At 40.7% G+C, this 25,153-nt stretch overlaps 1 protein-coding gene across 17 annotated transcripts in view; it reads right to left on the reverse strand.

The window, feature by feature from the left end:
* Nucleotides 1-25,153, reverse strand: part of Kcnma1 (potassium calcium-activated channel subfamily M alpha 1) — a 700,771-nt gene that overhangs the window by 9,105 nt on the left and 666,513 nt on the right. For 9 of the 17 annotated variants that reach the window (XM_021182654.3, XM_021182646.3, XM_029468760.2 and 6 more), the window contains 4 exons: nt 12,705-12,899; nt 10,237-10,355; nt 7,628-7,852; nt 5,321-5,349 (listed from right to left, as the gene is read on the reverse strand). In XM_021182654.3, coding sequence (XP_021038313.1) covers nt 5,321-5,349; nt 7,628-7,852; nt 10,237-10,355; nt 12,705-12,899 — 568 coding nt within the window. The remainder of the gene's footprint in view (nt 1-5,320; nt 5,350-7,627; nt 7,853-10,236; nt 10,356-12,704; nt 12,900-25,153) is intronic. The other 8 variants (XM_021182666.3, XM_021182664.3, XM_085828422.1 and 5 more) reach the window with 1 other exon arrangement.

A 25,153-nucleotide genomic window follows, 5' to 3' on the forward strand; every position in this document is an offset into this window, starting at 1 on the left:
ATTCATAACGCTGTATCCTCAGAGTGAAACTAACTGATTAAGTGCTTTAAATTATTCCCCCTGACAGGATGATAAAGTTACAATCTGTTCTGGGATGATCTACAGCTTGCCAGCCTCCTACAGCTTCTTTCTACATTCATTTATCTTTTTGTCAAGCAGAGGTTTTCCTTTTTTTTTTCTTTCCCTGAGCTTCAATTCCATAGATCTTTTAAAGTCATCAGCACATCTGAATTATTAATGAGGCTTTAGAGGCAAGACTCCTGATGGGCTGGTTAAAAAAGGTTGTATAGAAATCTGGGACTGTGTACACATCAAAATAATTTCAGCTCCATTTAAAAAACCATTTAGTTCAAGTGTGACATAGATGAACCATTATGCATTTGTGGAAACCAATTTTTTGGTGATCTACGATTAAACTAACCTTTCAGAGAAGAGTAAAGTGTGATAGTTATCATGTTTTAAAAGCATTGCCAGGTCTCTGAAACAATTTCCAACTATGACTTCCTCACACAGCTTATGTGCAGAGATGGCTCTCGGAGAGGAGCCTGGTGTTTATGCTGTTTGCCCAAGCTGCCCTTGGCTCTTGGCCGAGTAGTTACCCGGAACGATTTTGCTGAAGGGATTTAGTGCTGGGTTGTAAGTGCCAGGTAGGAAGAGTGAGTCTCAGTGATGGAAAGGAGGGTGTGTTTTGGGTGAAAAACCAAACAGCTGCAATTTGCTGAAATTTTTACAACTGCTGCTGAGAATAATTGTTGAGAATTTAGTATTTACAGTTCAATTCAAAGGGGGTATTTTGACCTTTCACCATGGAAAGAGTATCAATTTCCTCCAACTGCCTGTAGGAAAGACGACATTATTGGCCTCATTTAAGCTCCTTTCTCTTTAAATTTCTTGTCCAAAAGAGAAAACCTAGGCAGTCTAGCCCATGTGGTTTGAGAATGCAGCTTCAAGCAAGGAAAGGGTTGAAGGCAAACACCTCCTCATCAGGAGGTGAGGTTCTCATTGTTCCTGACAGGACACTGTTTAGCTCCAGTGTCTCAATGACTATGCTGTGGAGGCATGGTCAAGTACGATGTTGAGGAAATCGAACTAGTGAGTTGTTCTGGACATTGTCTAAATTTTGGGGGGACAAAGGTCTCCCAAATAGCATCAGAGGGGTCATATTTTAATGGTCATCAGTCACTAGGCTTCTGTGTAATGTCCTTCAGGTAAGATGGGGACAATATGGCACACAGAATCTTGGCATTTAAAGACAAAGCTGTGCCAATGGAGAAGTACAAAACTGAACACTGGAAGGAGGACTCAAACTAGGAATTCTAATAAGTACTGAAGTGGTTGAGGCAACTCCACTCTAATGCTTGGCTTATCTTTGTTCTCTGTGGCCTTATTTCATGCCTGAGGCAAGAGGTTCTGTGATCTCTGGGGGCCTTCTTGGTACCAGACTCAAAATCAAAATGCAAACAAAACAAAATAAAATACCCCTGTTTGTTCATAAACTTCTTGTGGTTAATATATACATGATGACCTCATTCTGAGGACACTGTGTGACCTCTAAAGAGCTTTTGTCATAAGGCACTTAGACACAGGAAGGAAATGTCATGTTCCTATATGTGGTGAGCAGGCTGGTATAACAAAATAAAATTAAGAAAATAACTGGAGGTAAAAATGACAGCTACACTATTGTGGGTGTCACACAGTGGGCCAATTAAGCCACTAAGTACACTCTGGACACACTATGTGGAGGGGGGCCAATGAAATGGCACTAGCTTGTGGACTAGTATCAAGTATACCTGGATCTCTCACATACTCCCTGCTCTGAAAAGGTTATGAAAAGCCTCCTATTGTTATCCATGCTCTATAGAGTACGGTTGAGAAAATAACCTTCCAAATCTTGTTGGCTATGTCAATGGAACAGGTATCAATGACTTACTACACATTCAGCTACATGGTCAGCAAATAATATTTGCTAAGTTTGTCACTGTTATTCATGATTCAGGTACTGTATTGCAATGGCTAAGATTAGTGCATAGACTTTGGCATTCTTCATATTCCATATCTGTCCTGTGAAGATTCTCATAAGCCCTACATCTGGTTTGATCATGAGAGTTAAATGTGTTTACAGATGTAACTTGCTGAGTAGAGTACCAGTGATGGCTGCCTTAGGCATTAGCTTTAAGGTTAGTATTGGTATAAGTATGATGTAGGAGTGGGTGACACCTTCTGAATGTAGTATTTGCAAATGAACTTCTTCAATGGAGGAGCCAGAAGCAGAGACCTGAGGTGTATAAATTGGGGGCTAGCCTGAAGAATGTAGATTGTTGCCATAGAGGTGACTCAGGAGGATCTTGTGGGTAGTCTTTGCCTGGAAAGTGAATTGGAGTAAGGCCGAATAGTTACTATAATAATAATAGTATGGTGTTATACTGGGGAGTTCAGGGTTGTGAGGCAGTGGGTCCTTGTTTCTGATGGCAGTTTTCATGTGAAGGATGTCCTGCCCCATGGAAAGCCACCTACGTCTTCAATTGCCAGTATAAGGAAATGATTGGTTAGAACAAGAGTTTAGAGAGTTATTATGGTAAAGAAGGGCCGAATTACCTAAAGTTCCCAAAGAGGAGGGAGAAACCATTGCACTGTGAACAGGGGACTTTTGTTGGCACTGTGGTTGGTCAGTGTTGTGGTCAGCCTTTTCATATAACTACTCCCCAGAAAAGACTGCTGAAGTAGGGAGCTGATAACACAGTAAAGGCACTTGGAATAACTGGCTTTCCATAGCACCACAAGCTGAGGCTTTGAGAGCAAAGGCATGGAAGGAAAAGATCCCATTTGGATACAGAGGACAAGACAGCAATAGCTACAAAGAGTTCCAATCTGTAAGGGCAAATCTCTGTGGTTTCCTGGATTACATTTCTGATAGGCAGTGTGGTAAATGTCCTACACTTACAAAGCCAGATGCTTCCCAGGCAAAAATATGCATCCAGCCTCCTCCTCTTCTACCTCAGCAGAACATAGCCATTCTGAAACATAAGCATAGTTTCTACCAGACTTTGACAAGTTCCCTTTTATCTCATTTCTCTGGAATGGACCACTCTGACTGTCCATCCTTGCATCCAGCCAAACCCTGAGGATACTCTTGCCTCTTAGGTAATGGAGTTTCTTCTGCTCCCTTCCATGTGCAGTCTCCTTATGGGAGATATTTACCCAGCTCAATGACAGATGCCTACAGCTACTCCCTTATCATATTATGACAAAGCAGGGATTGGCTGATGGAAGCTGGTGGAGAAATTGATTTGTACCCTGTCTTATCTTTTGCTCCCAGAAGTTTCTGTACTTTCTTGTTCTTCAAGGAGTCTGTTGCTATAGGAACCTGGAAGGTTGATATAATTGTCTCTATTGGGATATAGACACCTTTAAGGCATTCCCCATGCTGAAAGACAGTCAGTCAAAGGTTCCTCTGGTCACCTAGGATCTCAATAATGTTGCCAACAGGCATAGTCAGTCTCTCTAGTCCCTAAGCTCACAGGGCTTGTCCCCCTGGCTTAGAAACAGAATCTGGCTCCAAGAGTCTGACACCAGCAAATCAGCTGTGTCAACACCTCAGGCATTAATGGCCACTTTTCTAAGAATAAACCAAGGGGATGCAGATAAATTATAAGAGAGTTTGAAATGTGAAAATGATTTCAAATACATGTTGTGTATATCTACTTTAATATCCTGTGTCATAAGCCTTAATTTCATAATGGAATTGGAAACATCTCCAAAATATAGGGGAGACTGGAAAGTTCAAGGGTCTCTTTCAACTGGATTTGAGAAGGACTTCAATAGCAGCTTCTAGGGATATTAACAATTCCACAGTTTTCAGACAGCTGGTGCAAAGCTTTGCCTCATACTCTCCAAATTCACTTAACATTGGCCCTTTCCAAAGCCTGACCAAAGCAAACTGAATGGCTCACAAACTGCTTCTCTTCCAGAACTGGGGATATCACCGAGCTTTAAGCTGTGATTCTTATAAAATATGTGCATTTTTCTTTTCACAGTGTTCTCTCACTTTCTAACATTCCTTGTTTGTTTCTAGTTTGGGCAAGGAAGAAGTAGGGCAGAGACAACACATGAAGAACCCATGTGCCTCCTTCCTAAAGGAGCCTCTCTTCTCCTGAAAGAGGGAATTTTGAGTCAAATGGTAAATGGTGGAGGAATGTCTTCACTCTATTAAGAAGAGTATAATATAGAAGTTTCAGCTAATAAAAGGGAAGTCACCATGATCCCCCATGATCCTGTTGCCACCAGATATATCAGTAGTCACCCCTGATCAATTCTCAATGATCTGTAATTACCCAGTGGGGATTATGTGCCCAAAGTCCAGAGAAAACTCCCAGATTTCATCTCATGTCACAGTCTGTTCCCATTCCAGTCAGTTACAGTCTCATCTACTGGAGCCACTAATCAATTGCATTAAAAAGACACTTTGGGTTGGCATATGTCTGCCCCATTTGTGGTTGGGATTTAACAAATGTCTGAATGGCAGGTGGTAGGAGACATGAGTGAGTTCTGTCCAGACTGAGTCATCAGCCCCTTCAGAACCTGGCATGTGCTCTCAAGTGGATTCACGGGGCTCAACAGCTTTGACTTTGGTTCCTTCTGATCAAACAGGAAAACAGACCAATGCATTTGCCATTAATAACCCTCCTCTTACAGACCAAAGGAGGGTCAACTATTAACAGAGAAGCACATTTGCCAAATGGAATAGCTGTGAATATCTTACAAAAACATCTATCAACCGGCATCATTGTTCGATTTGGTGGGTCTTGCCAAGATCAACACAGAGATGTGAACAGACCAGTTGGGGCTGGGTTTGGGCAGTAGTGATGGGGCCAGTGGAAGAAGCTGGGTTTCTCAATGGGAAAATGCTTTTGGACTTGGGGCAAGGTACCGAGGTGGGCAGGGAGGCCACGTGCAGATTTGAAGGCAAGCCAGATGGAGAGAAGTTATCCCCAGATTACCCGACCCCCAAGAACACCAAAACAAACTCTAAGGGATCTAGCCATAGCAGCAGCACAGCCTCATTGCGCTGAGCAATTGAGAAAGTAGAGGAAGAAAAAGAAGAAGGAAGGGAGAAAGGAAGAGGAGGAGAAAGGGGGAGGGTGGAGAAGCAAAACAAATGAAAGAGAACCACAAACAGAACAATTTAAATAAAAATAAACAATAACAGAATAAAATTTGTAACTCCTTTTTTTTTTAATTCCACAAAAGTTTCACAAGGACAACGTTATAGAAGAAAACCCCCAGCAGTGGCTAGGTCATGCAGAACCATTAATTGTCATACCTTGGCCCATTCTAGTCATCCTTGTTGCACTTTAGAGAGAGAAGTAAGCTATGTGAGTTTTACAATGCTTTGAAACTGTCATTTCCTGTTGAGCACTTTAACTGGCACATTCTTATAGTTATCAATGTTCTGAAGGCGTAACCTCATAACCTCCTTTGCAAAGAATGCATGAAGATCTCTCATGATCCAAAACTAGGGGATATATATATATATATATATATATATATATATATATATGGTTTATATATATATATATATATAATTATATATAAAGAGATAACTAGATGTCATATATAAATCAAATACATAAGGACAAAAATAATTTGAAAAAAATACTTCCACTCACAAGACTTTTGAATTTACATGTATACATTGACTGCCCACCCATTGCTGGTTGGAATACTGCACTGCCCCTGTCTTTGGTGTGGGGTGAGGTGGAGGTTCTGACGGAGCCTCACCATTTTTTGTCAGTAAAAGTGCTTGTCAGTCACACAGCAAGCAAATCTCCAAAACCATCATGCTGGAGGGGACAGGGGATCAAAAATCTAAACCCAAAACATTCACCATAAAAACACCTTTTAAAAAGAGATGCTAAAGATATGACAGATTTCCCCCCTCCTTTCTACCCCCTGTTCTATCAGAGGATTTCTAAATAAATATCCCAAATAAGTTCACATGAGCCCAAGGCTAGTCTACCCATACCAGAATTTGGTTATGGTAAAGTTGGCCAATTTTTCAGAACTCTATGTTTTTAAAACATAATTTGCATGCATAAAACATCTGATAGTTGCATATTGGGGAAAAGGTATCTATCTATCTTCCCTACCTTGATGAATAACAGTTTTTTTTTTTAAAGAAAAAAAAAGGAAACAAAAGAAAGAAATTAACTACTGCAATGTGTTTGGCTTACTGTTGCAGCCGTCTCCTTCCAATCTTGAAATGAAGGGAGAGGCTCTCTCCCCTGTCTCTCATCTACCTATAGGAATTGGCTATACATTTAAGAGGGTTACCTATGTTAGACCTTTCCTGCCAGCCTTCTGCTTTGGGACAGAGCATCATGCAGCTGTGCCAGCAATTTAAATGTGGTCGCTAGCTTTTGTCTTTCTTGAATCAACTGTGGCTCTATCCTCCTACGTTCTGATTTATTGAGCACGTCAGCTCCTACAAGAAACCATTATCTATCACTGGGTTTGTCTCCTTCCGGCTCTACCATTGCCCCAGCCTGAATTGTACTTGGCATCGGGGCCCTCGTTAGTCAAACAAAGGGGAGTAAAAAGGTCCCTTGAGAATGCATGGAAAAATACTTGCTCTTTTCTGAGTGTTATTTATTCTGTACATAAGGTAAGTGATTCACCTTTTAAAGGATGTAAAAGTCCCAGGAAGGCAGTTCTTAATGACTTACATCTGATATTTATGATACATATGGCTTTTCATCCCAAATGTCAAAAGTGAAAGAAAAAAACTAGCTATCCCTATGGCAGCATAAGGAGACAGAATAACAGTTTAATATGTGATCAAACCTTTTTTCAGGTAATTGAAATGACTAAGATTTGATACATCCAGGAGTGGAAACCTGTTTTTCTCTCTGCATTAAAGTTAGAAACATTCACTTATACACCTGAAAGACGCTAGCTCTGAGACAAAAAGGCTTTGGTGAATAAGTTTAAAAAAAATCTCTGATGCTCTCTCACAACAAGCAGATACTTAATCATCTTTTGCGCACACTTGGAAAGCCTTTCAAATGTTTTGCGATACCTCAGCCCAGAGTGGATCCGATCAATGCATTTTCATTGCTTTTGGTTGCTTGTTTCAAATGACTGTGTGCTAACTTAGTGTGTGTGTATAAAAACAGAGAGAGAGAAAACAAACAAAAAATGAAAAGAAAAAGCAAAACCCAAAGCATCCTGATGATCCTGATAAATCAGGAAAACCTACTTTGCCTAACTCTCAGGTGCTCCCTTCCAACCTGTGAACTCATCCCTGCAGTGAGCTATTTATGTCTGGAGGATGCTTTTAGGTTACTTTCCCCCTAGAAGCATAAATAACTTTTGGTCCGTCTGCTTATTTGCTGTTGCGCTCAAGGGTTTTATGGTGGTGAAATAAAAATGACAACCACATGCACACTATCATACATATGCAAAATGTGTAAAAAAAAAAAAGAAGAAGAAAAGAAAAAAAAAAGAGGGGACTATAGGGAGCAGGAAAGTTACTCTGTTGGAATACCAACTGGGGAAATGAGTAGCAGATACAGTTTCACACACGGGTGCCGGTGGCTACACATATCAAAGTCGCTCTTCTTGAACGTACTTCTGTTTGTCGCGGGACTCCCTGGACTTGGGCCGGTTCGGCCGATTTGCTGTGGACGGGATGGAGTGGACGGAGGAGCTCTTCTTACTGGACGACTGTGAGGAGTGGGAGGAATGAGACAGACTGGCCCGGGATTGGCCAGCATTGTGGTCAAACTGCATCAGGCAGAAGATCAGGTCTGTCGGTACGAGCTCAAACTCGTAGGGAGGATTGGTGATGACGTACCTAGACAGAGAAAGCAAAGGTATTGCAGGCTGAGTCAAACAGGCACACCACGGGACTCTCCTGTAACCTAAAAGAACTAATTGCCTGACTGCTTCAATCTATCTGAGGAACTGAATGATGTACTTGTTCCAGTCGCCTCAAATTTGCTTCCAAATTAAAGGAAATCTTCATGTTTCACTCAACAAGGCAGCTAGAAGGGCAGGCAAAGGTGCAAGGTTAGAGCTGGTAATGGGAAAGCCACACCATCATTCACATGGGCCAAATGTACAAGGGTCAAGTTCATGACAATCGCACAATTGCACTGTAACTTTCATTCTAGAATGTCTTGATAGTCACAGATACACACCACAGGGTCTCTGTTTGTCATACCTAGTACCTCTTTAACCAAATAGCTCCCTAGTTGTGAGAGCTTGACAAGCCCTCTGACAATTAGATCAGGCTTTCTCTGGCTGACACCCCCACAACTACAGTGATCATCAGCACATTTCCTCTGCAGCAATGGATCTCAAAGTGTGGTCTCCGAGACTCCCAGCAACCTCAGAAAAATGCTGGGTGTTGTCCCCAGGGATATAACTCAGTGGTAGAGCATTTGCCTTGCACTCGAGAGGCCATAGGTTCATTCCCTAGCACAGGAAAGAAGGAAGAAAGGAAGGAACAAATGAGCAAACTAAAAACCAGAGGGAAAACATTTTAGTAACCTGACTCCCTGATCTATTGAATCACAAGCCCCAGGGTGGGGCTCTGTAATTTGGTCTTTGGAAACTCTGTAGGTGAATCTCCTACTTACCGAGGTACAGAAAAACATTAGTCTGTGTGGGATCGTGAAAGGCAGCCTGTTTGGGTTGAATGAGGCTTGCTCCGGAGACCCAACAGAGTCTCAGTAAAAAACTCTACAAGGGATGGAACAGTGAGCCATGTTCCCAGCTACTGGTGCCTGACACCACAGAGCCCCCAACTCCATAATTCTGTGACTATAAGTCACACAGATAAAGCCCCAAGCTCCAGGCATTCTGGCTAGACTCCACCCCCACAGTTATCTGACTATAGCCAGATCTGCTCCTCCCCACAGCTACCTGCCAACAGCAAGGTAGCCCAGCCCAATATAAAAGGGGCTGCTTGACCCTTCTCTCTCCTTAAGCTCTCACCTTTCTTACTCTCATCTCTAGCCCTCCTTCTCTTTCTCCCTTACCCCCTCTCTCCATGTGGTCATGGCCCGCCTCTCTCTTTCTTTCTACCTTCTCTTTTTCTCCCTGCCTTTCTACAATAAAACTCTAAAACCATAGACTGTTTCTGCTCATCAAGACCTGCTGTGCTTAAAAGATGGGGTAGGCTTTCCTCTAAAGAGCCACATTAAACCTCCTGCCAGAAGGCCTTCTTGCGTTCCAGCCATGGACCAGACCAGGGACTCTTGCCCCTCTCTTCCTTCCCCTTCCTCCCTTCGGCCCCGGGGATGACTGAACCACCTCTGGGGCCCGCACTTTGTTCTCAGCCCATCCTAAGTATCCAGCTGCATCTGAGATGCCCAAGACTGAGAACCTGTTATCTCTGGCCTCCATGGGGTCCAGAGACCTCGGACTGCCCCTTGCCCATCCCCTCCAGACATCCACCCAGGCCAAATGGAAATCGTGCTGCAGTCTTCCCGCTCGGAGCACCAGAACTCTGAGGTCGCCGATGTTCCCCCACTCCCTTTATTCCCCCACACCTACTGCCCTGCAAGTCTGTAACAATTTTTAGCTCTGGCTAGGCACTGTAATTCCCAAGCATTAAATATATAAACATCGTTATATAATTTTAAATGTGCACAAATGCTTTTACCTTATACACACCTGAAATGACTGTAATCATAGTATTTTTATTTTAACCCCTCAGCTAATTGTAATCTATAGATCTGAGAAATACCTCTATGGCCCTCTTTCTTAGAGTATACTATACAAACTCACAGGTTTGAGTAATCCTAACATGCATTCTTAATGTTTTTCCTGTCATGAGTTTACTAAATGAAGTCATATCAGAAAAATAAACCACAAATTTAAATATATATGAAAGAAAGTGAGTCAATTAAAACATATGAAGCAGAAATATCAGCAATAGGAAACACATCAGCAACCAAGGAAGGTATGCATGGGACCAGAGCTTGAGATTCTGACTTCTATGAGGGTAAGGGACCTGCTTTACAAGGCACAAGTTCTTCCCTCAGTGGCTTCACATGTACTATTAGTAATTAAAAAAATAAATGTTTCTCCTCGGCCCTCAGCTCAGTATTAGATTTGGTGCAAGCAGCGTGTTGAAGACGTGCACACAGTGATGTTTGCCTGGAGGAGACAAGGAAAAGCATCGGTACCATTGCCTTCAGGTGAGATGGCAGGGTGGGAAGACACACTCACCTTTTCGTACACTGGCTGGGGGTGCTGAGGTGGGCATCTCTCAGCCGGTAAATTCCAAAACAAAGCATGTTATATGTTTTCAGAGCTTTGCAGAACAGGTCACCATAACAACCACCATCCTGGGAGACAACAGAGGGAGTGAGAGGAACATCAGTTTTTATTTGCCTGGGAATCAAGGTCTGGGGGGAAAGAGAAGCTTGTTTCCTTGTCTCTGGAGATGGAGGGTCTATGCCAAGAGATTGTGGCTGAAGATGTCAGTGTGGCTAACAACCTGGACCCTCTGTACTTTCACTTTGGGGATCTGACAACCATAGGAGCTTCCTCTGGTGTCCCCACAGATCTGTCTGTAGCTCAAACAAATCTCTGTGTTTCCCTTACCTGAGGTGCATTGGTGTGTGTGTGTGTGTGTGTGTGTGACACTGGAAGGTCTCAATTGTGTTGCTAGAGAGAAGAAAGGAACCCTACAAAGAAAGCAAGGATTCTATTTCTCCCCCAACTCAGCTGTGTCCACTGTGATGGGACTGGGATGTCAAAACTGCCCAAGTGATAATGAAAACCACTGCAAGAATAAAAGAGACCCCTGTGAGTCCTATGGTGAGAAGATTCATTCAGATGAGGACTGTGTGAAAAGCACAATTTGCAGACCTCAGAGATGTCTAGGGGGATGAGGATGTGGGAGTCTGCAGGCGAGATAACTGGGATTCAAGGCACTAATCAGTCCACAACCACACCCCAAGTTCTGGGGCTCGGCGACTCACAAGGTGCACAAGGTGAAAACAGTGTTCTTGTTTGGAAACGAATCAAAAATTCTGGGCTTCATGCAGACACATGACTCCAAGCAGACTTTATTTCAGAATGGCATGACGGAGGGAATTAAATAGGAACTGTATGTCTTTGCTATAGCTGGAATCAGGATGATGGGCATCATATTAGGCTGAAAAGGTTCTAACATCTTACGAGTATTGAAAACACAAGTCTGATTCAAGTGGATAAGTAAGGAAGTAATGAAAAAGAGCCACTGATTATGGAATTCCTTTTAAAATGGCCCCAGATTAATGTAGGTCCTAGCCCATAAGGAGGCATTGGTGTGTTACAAAACAAGACATTCTCCGCAATGGGACATTCTGGGGAACACTATTTTTTGTGCAGTAAGTATAAATATCCCAAAGATTCACGGTTCCACTCCTAAAACTCTTTCTTTAGGTGAATTTGGAATAAAAGTCAAGGTGGGACTTTTCCCAAAGTGCCTGACCCAAGGGAGTACACAGAATCCAAACAGAGGCTCTCCTCCCCTCCACTAAAGGAAGCCTGGGGAAGAGTGGCTGGGTCCAGACTCAGAAACCCTAAGACCAATTAGAGACATCAAGAAGGTGCTGGTTGAGACCCTGCCACTTTGGCTAATGGTGCTGGATACACATGATGGTCTTGATACTTCAAATCCCACCAGTGCCTGGATGGTACTATGAACGAAATATCCTCAAATGAAGCTGTGTCTATAGAGACCAGCTACTGATCAGAACTTCAGTCCACTGGCAAGATTAGAATGCTGCAAGGTCAGAAGCTCATTGCCTTTGGGCTGGTTCTAGCCCTCTAGAAGAGCTGCCGATTGCCCTGTCAGAAGTGCTCTCTGTCAGAACTAACATCTTGTGACCAATACAAACATTTCAAAATCTATTAATTAGCAGATGACTAAGTGCCACCAGCCCAAAAGTTATAAACGTTACCAGACAGCATCCAGGGCCTATAGGAAGTCTCTCAGCCTGCTTCTGGTCTCTCAGTATCTGCTTCTGGTGTATCTACCAATGAATTTTAAAGTTGCCTCAATTTCTAGCTTTCTTGGTTCTGTGAAACCATGCAACTTCGTGAAACTGTCTTCATGTGAAAACAAGGAATTTGTAGTATGTAAAGATGTGTTCCTTAGCCGTTAACCCCCCAGATGGCTCTAGAATAAACTATCTCTTACTCCCCTTTAAGATGAGTGCTATAATTTTTGTGTCAACAGTATGCAGATACAAAACTATGGTACCAGGGTTTGGGGCCAAGAATCCCCATGCTCAGGTAGAGTCAAAGCTGAGTGGCTGAGTATCAAGACTCTGCTAAAATGCTTAACAACCTTGGCTGTGTTTTGTTAGCACCTGCCCCTTCCATCTCTGTGAAGAAAATACCCGAGGAAGGCAGCAGTGGAGGAAAGGCCCTTAGCAACGAAGCCACGATGCCTTGGTGCATATGCCCTGGCACCTCAGTTGCCAGAGCGCAACACATCAAAGATCTGGTAGGTGTATTTGCAGGAAGACCTCTGTATAAAGTGTGGGTCCTAGTAACTAAGGCTCTATAAATTCCATTTCTTTAGTCTATTACAGTGGAAGAGACACACACAGATGCCTAGCTTGTCACCATCCAACATAGTTCATTCAGATCATACTTGCTACAGACACTGGACTCAGGAGTTATTGGAGCTGTAGACTCACCCCTAAGTCTGCAAAGGGCCCATCTAACAGGGCTAACTGGGCCACTCGGCAACGGTCCCTGTTGGCCAGTGTCTGCGGAGTGCTGTAGCCTCCTCGAAGTGCATTCTCCTCAGCTATTAGAGCCTCGAGCTCTGGTGTGGCTCCTCCTGTCACCAGGGTCCGTATTAGGGTGAGGATATTGTCATTGAAGTATGTCTGGAGAAAGAAGGTAGAAGAGAAGCATTTTTAAGCCAACATCCGAAAATCACAATTGATGTCCAAATTACAACTTTTCTTAGTATCTCCCATGAAAGATTCTGGCCTGTCTTTTTGAATACTTGTCTGTGGGAAGGGAAAAGACAGCAGCCTCCAATCCTTTCAGTCTTTTCTCTCCCACTGCTTCTACTATGGAAACCTTACTTAAAAATTCTTTTCAGAGGATTTTTCTTGAAAGGAAGTTGAAAAGAAAGGTGCTCCCCACCTACCCAAAAAACCCCTACTATTGGCAGGTATACAAATACTACCTTGCCTCTGTCAGCCTAAACATCAACTCTGACACTGGAGACAAAATAAATGCAGCATGCCTGGGCTGCTACCCAAAGAAGGGCAACCTCTGAGAGCCTGTCACCCATATGTTAGGAGGCCACCCACAAATGGCACAACTTCCTTCTCTTTGGAATGAGATACCCAGAGAATCTAGGATGCCACACACTCAGTGATTTATCGTAGGCTTTGATAATGGCTGGACCCAGAAGGCCTCGCCAATCAACCAGCTGCATAAATCTATGAGCTGAGTAGTTTAGTGTGCATGTCTTAGATTTTTTGCAAATAGCCTCAGCTGTCTGAGGCAAATATGGGTGATTAAAGAACTTTCCCCTACATGTACATTTCTCTCCCACCTGGAATATAGTAGCATTCCTGTCCGGAAGAAGGTCATGGGGGCTTTAAAATTTTTAATTAAGGTCAAAACAAAAAACAAAAAACCTTAAAACAGCACAAGTTGCCCAGCCGAATGTGAGAAAACATCAGGTAAAGGTGGCATGTTCCATTTTCCTCCATGAGAAGAAAGAAAAGTATCTCAATAAAATCAAACCCAATCCTGGCCATGGCTTTTGGAGTTCTATGTGCCTTGTGAGTGCGTTAGGCAGGTGTCCCGTGTTCCATCCAATAGCTGACTGTGAGCATCCACTTCTGTGTTTGCTAGGCCCCAGCATAGTCTCACAAGAGACAGCTATATCAGGGTGCTTTCAGCAAAATCTTGCTGGAGTATGCAATGGTGTCAGCGTTTGGAGGCTGATTATGGGATGGATCCCTGGGTATGGCAGTCTCTAGATGGACCATCCTTTCGTCTCAGCTCCAAACTTTGTCTCTGTAACTCCTTCCATGGGTGTTTTGTTCCCAATTCTAAGAAGGGACAAAGGGTCCACACTTTGGTCTTCGTTCTTCTTGAGTTTCATGTGTTTTACAAATTGTATCTTATATCTTGGGTATTCTAAGTTTCTGGGCTAATATCCACTTATCAGTGAGTACATATCATGTGAGTTCTTTTGTGATTGGGTTACCTCACTCAGGATGTTGCCATCCAGGTCCATCCATTTGCCTAGGAACACAGGGCCCCCAACAGAGGAGCTAGAGATGGAACAACAATATGAACTAATCAGTACCCCCCCCCCAGCTCATGTCTCTAGCTGCATATGTAGCAGAAGATGGCCTAGTCGGCCATCAGTGGAAAGAGAGGCCCATTGGTCTTGTAAACTTTATATGACTAAGTACAGGGGAATGCCAGGGCCAAGAAGTGGGAGTGGGGAGTGGGGGAGGAGAGGGGGGAGGGCATGGAGGACTTTTGGAATAGTATTGGAAATGTAAATGAAGAAAATACCTAATTAAAAAAAAAGAAATTGAACCAATAAAAAAAAAAAGAAGAAAAGAAAAACAGAAAGAAAAGGCAGGTGCACCCTTATCCGCAACTTGCAACTTTTTTGAACGTTTACCTGACAGTGGGTCACTGAGAACAAAGCAGACTGGGATGAGGGCTCCTCCCACTCTGTCACTAGCTTTGTGTCATCCTGTCCTGGGCATGGGTGTTTACAGTCACTCAAATCAGCATGGTTATTAACATTAAGTTTATGTTCCTTATTGAAACACTCAACTGGAAGAGCACATAGAATTCTGACTGCAAAGAATGCTGGTAAAGTTACAGGCAGGCTATCCCGCTGAGAATTTATGCTCATAGTTCAGCTGCTCCCTGGTGTGAACAAGCAGAGCTTAGGATACCCAAGAAAGCAGATGCATATGGGATGGCTAAGGGGGTTGGAGTCTCAGGGACTGCCCTCCTTTGGGTAGCAGCCCAGTCACTGCATTTTATTGTCTCCGTGGAGTCAGAGTTGATGCTTGGGGCTCACAGAGGCAAGGCAATATTTGCATACTTACCAATTCCTCTGAGTGTTTGTTTTTGTTTTTGTTTTCAATCGAGATCCCATAGTGGAATGCTTTTCTCAGAAGCTGTGGCCTTAGGGAGTTCTGGACCTTTTTGGTCTCAGTGTCATCACACATAAAATTGAATATCAGAGCATATATAGGATTTCCAATTCTTAGCACCTGAAGGACTGAGAAACTCAGGGTCCAGGAAGTGCTGGTAAATATGACTGACCTGATCGCAGAGACACTGGGGTAGGGACTGTTGTTGATGATAGAAGACAGTCACTCTCATCCCCAAATATCCCTTGACTGCTCTTTCCTGTTGCAGTTTTTGTCCTAGAAGCTGGAGGGCCATTATTGTCCTTCTTCCTTGTGCCTGTTATCTCTATCAGCCTCAGTGCCCAAGATCGCTCTAGACCAGTGGTTCTCAGCCATACTATTGCTGGGACTCTTTAATACAGTTGCTCATGTTGTTGTAACCCCCCAACCATAAAATTATTTTTGTTGCTACATCATAGCTGTTATTTTGCTGCTGTTATGAATCATAATGTAGATATCTGATATGCCTTATGACTCTGAAGAGATTGTGATGCACAGATTAAGAATTGCTGCTCTCGACTAAGGAAGAACACAGGGAAGGTCCTGTAGACTACATTCTGGAGCCTGATTACATTTACCAACGGCATGTTAACATTTCCCAAAGTTTTCCCTATAGTCTGATCCCCCACCCTCAGGAGCAGAGGAATATCCTCCCGAGTCCCATCTACCGTAGTGAATAATGGAGAGCTGAGCACAAAACTTACAGGTGCCTCTGTGCTCCAATTACCATTCTAGACCAATGGCCAGGAGATAATTCCAACCATAGGTACATAGATGGCAAACATTCATAACCCCATTTGCTGACACACTGTCTACCCAAATATAAAGAAATGAGGGACATTTTTTCTTTCAGAAGGAAACAGTTTTCTTTTTTTTTTAATTTTTTTTAATTAGGTATTTTCTTCATTTACATTTACATTGCTATCCCAAAAGTCCCCCATACCATCCCCCCTACTCCCCCACCCACCCACTCTCACTTCTTGGCCCTGGCGTTCCCCTGTACTGAGACATAAAGTTTGCGCGACCAATGGGCCTCTCTTTCCACTGATGGCCTAATAGGCCATCTTCTGATACATATGCAGCTAGAGACATGAGCTCCGGGGAGTACTGGTTAGTTCATATTGTTGTTCCACCTATAGGGTTGCAGATCCCTTTAGCTCCTGGAAACAGTTTTCAAGATAAAATGCAAATGAATCTGTTTGCATTTTATGTTTGCATAGAGTGATGTGGTCTGACTGGGACAACTATAACACTCCTCCGAGGCTCAGGGAACAAGAAAGGACAAAACTTTCTAGATGTAACATGGTCAATGCACTTAATGATGACAGTTATGGTCATCTGCACAAGAACTATACACAATTGGGTCAAATAATATTTTATCATGGATAGGGGAAGGAGTCAGAGAGACCCCACCCCTCCTGTAGGAAAGATTGGCAATTAAAAACTGTTGGAGGAAAGGCTGTCATTTTCCTCAGTAGTGTAGCCACAGGCACATTTCCTTGTTCTAGTAAATATCCTCGGACTCAAGCTTAGGTAAGAAACCCTAATTAAGCTGAGAGGGCCACAGACAAAATGAACATGGAAAAGTAGAAGTGAGAACTACTGAGACAAGGAGTTTCAGTGGGACAGAGAAATGAAAAGAGGGGAATAGAACTGACTACAATTCATTATATGCAATATATATAAATCACACACACACACACATGCATACATACATATGGGTGAAAATAAAAACAAAAAAACAAAAAATGTACTAAGGAGCATATAGGGCAGATGTTTTCCCCTTATAATTAGGATCAAAAGGAACTACTTTCATGACTTTAATCTTAAATTGCACTGGAGGTTCTAGCCAATTTGAAAGAAATAAAAGAGGCATTCATATTGGAAAAGAATGAAGATTATCTGCATTAACAGGTGGCATGGCACTGTATTAAAAGTCCCAAGGAGCGCACTAACATGATCATAAGTAATAGGAGTTCGGGAAGATTTCAGGGTACAAAAATCAACAAGCAAATGTACAAACCCTTCCCCTATAAACTTTCAATAAACAAGAAGAACTTAAGAGGGAAAATGCTTCAGGAGAAGTTTGTTTAAGGAGTTCACGGGCTGGTGTACTGAAATCTATATATAATTACAAAAGATATGAATGAAATCCAAGTAAGTGGAAAGATATCCCATGTTCATGGATTGGAAGATAAAATTAGAATAACAGCAAACCCATAAACATAATACAGTTCCAGAACATTCCTATCAGCATTAGAGAGCCTTTCTTTAGGGGAAATAGGAAAGTGAGTTCTAAGTTTCATATGGATATAAATGTTATATCTATCATATAACAAGCAGCTAGAAATAAAGGTGAAGAAGTCCCAACCTCTGATTTCAACATATAAACACTGTCATGATGTCTGACATACAGGCCAATGGAGCAGAATTGAGCATCTAGAAATAAGCCCATAGGCCTGGTGTCAACTGACCTTCAACGCGGAGATCAAGGCGCTTTATTAAAGAAAGAGTCATCTATTAAATAAACAGCAGTGCAACAACTAAGCATCCACATGCAGAAGAAAAATCCTGGACCTTCTTCTCATGCCATATACAAAACTCAACACGAATCAAGACCCAAGTGTGTCAGCTAAAACCACAGAGTGCTTAGAAGAAATAATGGTGGTAAATCCTCAATTTTTGCTTTAATGATTATCTAAGATAAGAAATCAAAATCATAGGCTACACAAGAAAACTTGATAATTTGTATCTTGTAGTATTTTAAACTTATGGGGGAAGAATATGTAGAAAGTAAAAACTCTCCGTAAAATTAGTAAAAATATTGGAGAAAAGTGTATTTTATAAGGGTGTAGTAGCAAGTGTTTAAAGTCCCCCAATAACACAACTACCAAAGAGCAATACATTTGAAAAATAGAAAAAGGATGAGGCCTCAAAACAAGATTGACACGTGATCAAAGGACCCAAAGAGGCCCAGGGTCAGTAGCCACAGGGTGACACAAGTCAAAATCGTAGTGAAAGATTGTCTTTACCCATTGGGATAGCTGTGATAAAACAAGAGACAGATCGATAGCAGGAACTGGTATGAATGTGGACAAACAGAAGCCCTTACAAACTTCCAGTAGGACAGAAAGCAGTCTAATCACTGGAAACCTGTCTGGGAGTTCCTTAGTTGGTAAACTTCGAGTTACCACAGGATCCACAAACTCTAACTATACCCAAGGGAAATGTAATACACATCAGAACAAAGACCCAAGTCGAGAGATTCATAACGGCATCATTTGCCATTGACACAAAGGGCTAGAAACAAATAAAATGGCAGTCAGCTCGTGAATGCATCACCAACTGTTATAACCATGGAATCAATTATCTGTGCATAAATAGAAATAGAGTACTAATACATGCTACAACATGGATGAATCATAAAAACAAAGTAAGTTTTTATTTATATGAAACATCCAAAAGAGGCAATGCTAGGGGGATGGATATAAATATCAGTGGATGCTCAGGGCTGCGTAGCTAAAGTAGTAAGGAAAACGAGGACAGATTTCTCTTGGAAGTTATGAGCATGTTCTAAAAGGGATTCCTGGGGGTGTTTATATATGCTTAAAAAACCATAAAATTGTTTACTTGGGTGAATTTTATAGTCTATTAATATTCTAATAAAACACTTCTTAAAAGAACTGGTTAAAAGATAATTACATGATTAAAAGATAATTATGTTTGTAATGGCTAAATTCTTATCTGTGGAGTAATAAGCTGTAAAACTGAAAAGTATGTAAGCACACACATGCATACATGCACATGTGCACATATGTAGACACACACACAGAGAGAGAGAGAGAGAGAGAGAGAGAGAGAGAGAGAGAGAGAGAGAGAAATGGGGAGTGTTTTATTGTCCTAGAAAAAAAAACAGAATCTGACAAATTCTGAAGACAGTGATGGACATGCTAAGCAGCAGTGCCCATATTTTAAAAGCATGTAAATAATTCAAGAAACTAAGACAAGAGAGCACTTCACACAAGCACCACCCCTCCTACAATGGAACGCGACCCTAAGAAGCAGATCCAGGGCTTCACCAAAGAAACAAGAGTAATGCCAAGCCCTGTACCCAGTGAATGTCTGAATTTAAAGTATTAAATGAAGAAAGAAAGTGACTAGCAATACTGTTCTTAGAAAAAAAAGAGAAGGAACAGCATTAGGTAAATGGGACTCCCATAACAAATGTGAAAGAAATGCCAACTAAGTTTGAAAGGACAGCTTTGTTCCAAGGACTCTATAGGCTATAAAACTGTCAACCTAATTTGCGAAAACAATTGGAATGATTCTGGATCTTTGAGAACTGAAGAATTTATTCAGTTCATTTTTAAACATTATTTCATTTTAGACTATTGTGGGGAGGGGTTGTGTATACAAGTACAGATGCCTGTGGAGGCCAAAAGAGGGTGCTGGACCCTAGGAGCTGGAGTTACAGGCAGTTTGGAGCTGCCTCACTAGGGTGCTAGGAATTGAACTTTGGTCATCTGCAAGAGCAGTATGAAGCTCAGAGCTGCTGAGCCAACTCTCCAGCCTGCCATTTCCATTCATTTGATTTTTAAAAGATACTCAGAAGCAAAACCTAGCTTTCTTAAATACAATTTGATTTTTTTAACCTTAAAAGGTTTTAAAATACTGGAGAGATATATCAAAACATGTAACTGTGCAATGCTGTCATGAGGCTGGAGAAACAGCTCAGTCAATGATATCCAGCATACAGGCATGAGGATCTGAGTTCAGATTCCCGACTCCCTCATAAAAAGACAAGTGTTGGCGCATGCCCGTAATCCTAGTACTGAGAACACAAAACCAGATGACCCCAGAGCTCCCGTGCTGTCAGTTCCTGGAATCCTTGAGATCCTGTGTCAGTTGGAGAATCTGTCTCAAAAAATGAGGTGAAAGGTAATAGAAGACAAATGATATTGACTGTTAGCCTCTTTCACACACAAGAAGGCACACACATGTGCAAACGTGAATGCACAAAAGGCTGTCATACTTGTCACTTAAAAACTGCAGCTTTTTCCCGCCATATCTTAGTGATGCTGCAGTGGTGGTACACTCTTTTGAGCTTCGCTGTGCTGCCCAAGAATGACAAGAAGAAAGATAACAGAAAGTCAGCCAAAAAAGACAAAGACCCAGTAAATAAATCTGGTGCGAGGCCAAAAGGAAGTGGTCCAAGGGCAAGGCTAGGGATAAGCGGAGCAATCTCATCTTGTTTGACAAATCTGCATAATGTGAACTCTGTAAGGAAGTACCCAGCTACAAGCTTAGTTCTCCAGCTGTGGTGTCTGAGAGACTGAAGATTTGCAGCTCCTTGGTCAGGGCAGCCCTTAAACAAACAAAATACTATACAACTGAGTGCAAATGTCAAAACTAGTTCTGAAAAGAAAAATGACAACATAAAATCATCTATTAGTACAATGTGAATGATATAATTAAAAATGAAATAGAAGGGTAGAGAGAGGAAGTAATGCCACTAAAACTGGTTATACAAGGAGAAAAACAAGGGATACCAAAGGTTTCTAGATATTAATACTTAAAATATCAGTTTTGAGTGTATTTATAGAGGGGACCATTAAACACTAACTAGAACTAAACACAGAACTATTTACAAATTTAAGCATCACTAGATATAAAAAGTTAAGCATTTAAATATTAACCTATATACCAAAAGATGGATGGTAAAAAGTAATCATAGAATCAAAGAAAAGCTATAATAATAATAATAATAATAATAATAATAATAAATAATAATAATGAAGTACAGATGTAGTTATATACAGTATAACAACATAATCAGCTAAAGAATCTATAAAATAACAAAGAATTTTCAGATCTATTGTAAAACAAAATTAATGCCATATTAGTATTTTATACAAAATAAACAGAACAACAAAATATATTATAAGAAAATTTCTAAAATCTGCTGAGTTCAGTATATAGTGATAATAGCTAACACTTACAAAAGAGCTCCCACTATTTATGGATAAAATGTAACAGGAACAATAGCAACTATACAATGCCTCAGGGGATCCTCTAAACCACCCGTCCTCAGCCTTCCTAAAGCCCCAACCCTTGACTACAGTTCCTCATGCTGTGGTGAGTCTAACACATATCATTATCTTTGTTGCTACTTCAAAGCTGTAATTTTGCTACTGTTATGAACCATAAAATAAATATCTAATGTGCAGGATAGCTGATATTCAACCTCTGCAGGGGTCCTGATCCACAGGTTAAGAACTATGGGTCTAAATATGCTGAATGTCTAGCAGCAGATGAAGATCCAAGTGAAACTTAGAATAGAGACTACTGAAATTTAAGGGATATTTGATTATGACACGCAAAAAAAAAAAAATGTTGTGAATAAACCTGAAAATATAAAAGCAGTTCGAAGACAAAAGCATTATAATGAATAAATCTATGCTATAAATTGGTGTGTGTGTGTTTTAAATTATGCTTTCCTAAGGTGAGTAACATGATGAAAAATGAGGCCATAAAGCAATGAACTACCAAGAGGATATTTAATGAATTGATGAGCCTAGAAATAATGCTTTGAAAAATATACCAACAACAATAAGATCATAAGTTAGAAGGAGAATATCATCCAAAGTATATAAGATAATTAATGCCAATCTCTTTACTACCAGTCTCTGGACATGAATAATGGTACAAGTGCGGGGACTAGAGGTGTTGCTCAATTGTTAAAGACACGTACTACTCAGAGCCTATGTTGGATTCTGATCACCCACACCTCTACAGGCAAGTTCACTCACATGCACATGCCTACCCACAATGACACGTACACGCTCATAATTTTAAAACTGAGTAAATATTTAACAAAGAATTGTTTTTGCTCTAAAGCACGAACCACAGTAAGAATCATCTGCAAAGAAAGACTGTTAGGGAAAAAGAGCACCTCTGTTTCTTAGAACATGTGGCATAGCTACTTGTCATTTTACCCCTAGTAAGCTAAGTTTGATCTGTACCTAACTGTAGGTTTCACATGGACTTCAAAAGACAACCAGATACAATTACATTAAGTGACTTTTGGAGAGAGCTTTATATTTCCTCTCAAGTTTTACAGTAAACTTTTTCTGGCCACTATGGCTAGGATTAAAAATTTTATCAACAAGAATGCATAATTCAGTGGTTAAAATTATTAAGATGCGGGGTTGGTTATAGCCACTGTCACTTCTTTTTTAATTAACTTTTATTGGGACTCAGAAATGCTCATTTGTTTATGTAATACTTTCAGTTACTTCAGGACTACAACAGCTAAGGGAAGTAGCCATGGCTGCCACTACAGCTCTTAAGAAGTGAAAAGTCTCATCATCCAGGCTTTTACAGAGAAGGTTAGCTGATACAGTCCAGAAAAAATCACACATCACTGGACAAGGGTGATTTTTCCACGAGTGGATTGGGGAAAACTGTCTATAACAATGATTGAATTAATAATAAAACAGTTATATGATGTATATTGTGCATATATTAACATGTTTTGAGAAAATTATAGTATGGCAAAATACATTTTGGTAAAAGTTTTTAAAGTAGAATCTAATATGCATTATGATTAAAAACTATGCTAAAAACATAGATCTGAACTGACAGGTACATCTGTATTTTGTGAAAATAAATTCTTGATCTAAAAAATTTTCCATTTTATTTATTTCATAGGTTTTTCTACTGTGAAAATTTTCATTTTATATTCTCAAAAAGGAAAGAAAGTATCAAAAACATTAAAAATACAACTAAATTATTCATCTCTTTTGATAGTTCTTTATACAGCAAGAAGTCTTTAGGGATAAAAACTGAAATTATCAAAAGGAAATTATATATATATATAATTTACAGGACTAACTAAAAATGAAAATGTATATATTGAAAGCTATCATAAACACAGTTAAAGGTCCTCCTAGGGAAAATGGCACTACACAATACCACAGACATGAGATGGCACTTGCATACCCATGATAGGAGCGTGTGGACACACTTGTTCTGGGGAGATAATTAGGTAAGGCTATCATGAGCTTCACAAATGTTCATATCTGCTCGACACACAGTAGGTTTGACTCAAACAAATGCACTGCTATTCATTTCAAGACTCATGTACAAAACGCATAACCCTTGAGTGTTAAAGGTTCCATATGGAATGTATACTAAAGGCCCATGTATGGTCTCCAGCTTGGTACATTGAGAGATGGTAGAACCCTTAACAGGTGAGGCCTGGAGGGAAGTCGTCTCATCATTGAGAGCACATCCTTCAAACCACTGTGGGATTTTAATCTCTTTCTGCTACATACCAAAGTGAAGGACCAATGAAGGCCCAAGGCAGCCAGGCCAACCAGTCATGGGCTGAAACCTCCAAAACCACGAAATCAACCTTGCTATGGATTATTTCAGATATCTATTATAGTAATTGAAAGCTAATAAAAGGAACTATTATTGTAGCAAAATATCTTAAAACTACCCCTCAATAAAGTAAAAGATTGTGGTCTATTCTAAAAGAGAGTATCATGAAATCCTATGGGAGCTTTGCAAGTTGTGACAGTTTTTTAAAAAAATAACATATTAAATTCTCTCAACAAAATATTAACTAAAAAGAAATAATTAACCAATATTTAAAACTGGAAGTTTTAGCTATTATTTTTTATCTATCTATCTATCTATTATCTATCTACCTATCTGTCTATATCTATCCCCATCTGTCTATCCTATCTATCTATAAAAATGCATATATATATATATATATATATATGCATGCAAAATAGTAAACACTTTTCTTTAGTCTTGGAAATACAGACCACTTGAATATTTTTCTATATTCTTGTGCTTCCTAAATTTTCCAAAAGGAAAGTGGCTATCTATATCTATGTGGAAGCTGCAATCTGTTTATTTTAAGCAATGAGTATGGTAGAGTTACCTGTTGGAATATACAGATAAGGTCCACATGGAAGAACGAAGTTTGGTTGAATTGTTGGGATTTTACCTCAGCATGCATTTAAATGATTTATACAGAGACACTGGCACTAATTGAGTAGTCAATAATCTCCAGGCCTGCATTGACATGTAATTCAAAGACAGTGTCTCAAAATGGTCCATGAGTGGTTCAGCTTGAAAGTAGGCGAGAGGGTTTCATACAGGACTAGGTGAAGAGGAAGGGTCTGTTTCAGTATCATGAGGCAAAACACACTAGGACTCCAAATACTAACTATCAAAGCCTATTCTTGCAGAAGATAAAGGAGCCAGAATGTACAATTGTTTTGTAGAGTAATGCATATTCTGGTGTAGAGGAGTTGTAGACTGCGAAGGGCAGGCATGAACCTTTGTCTCTTGTGCTCATACACTCTCCAGACTTCCCTATGCTCCACCATGAACCAAGTCCACGACAGATATGATGAATGCCTTAGGAGACACTTCTGCATGAAACCTGTAGACTGAAAAGATTAATTCACAGATGTCCTGCCCAATCCTGTGTCACTTTGGTGGTTGGGGAGCAAATGAGAGATGAACTTGATTTTTATTTGGTACCTGCAAGCAGGACACCTGTGCAATCTAAAGAATCCAGGGGCCTCTTCTCAGGAAGAGAAGAAGACACTTTCTCAGGAAGGCTTTCTTTGTAGTAGAGTAAGCTGTCATCCTGATTATGAGTTTTTAAATTTTTTATGTTATTTATTTGTGAGTAAGTGTGTGCTATGGGGTACTGGTAGAGGACAGAGAACAACTTGGGGGAGTTTATTTTCTCCTCCATGTGAGACCTAGGGATCAAACTCAGGTCATTATATTTAGCAGCAAGTGCATTTGCCTCTAAACCATCTCACCATGCCCTACAGTATAATCTTTAATCCTTTCTTGGCTACTCAATAGCTATGATAATGGGAAAGTTACCCAAGTTTTCTACGGTTTGGACCCCTCATCCA

This window comes from Mus caroli, unplaced genomic scaffold, assembly GCF_978045245.1.
Source record: "Mus caroli unplaced genomic scaffold, Mus_caroli_1 scaffold_12, whole genome shotgun sequence".
Taxonomy (NCBI): Eukaryota; Metazoa; Chordata; class Mammalia; order Rodentia; family Muridae; genus Mus; species Mus caroli.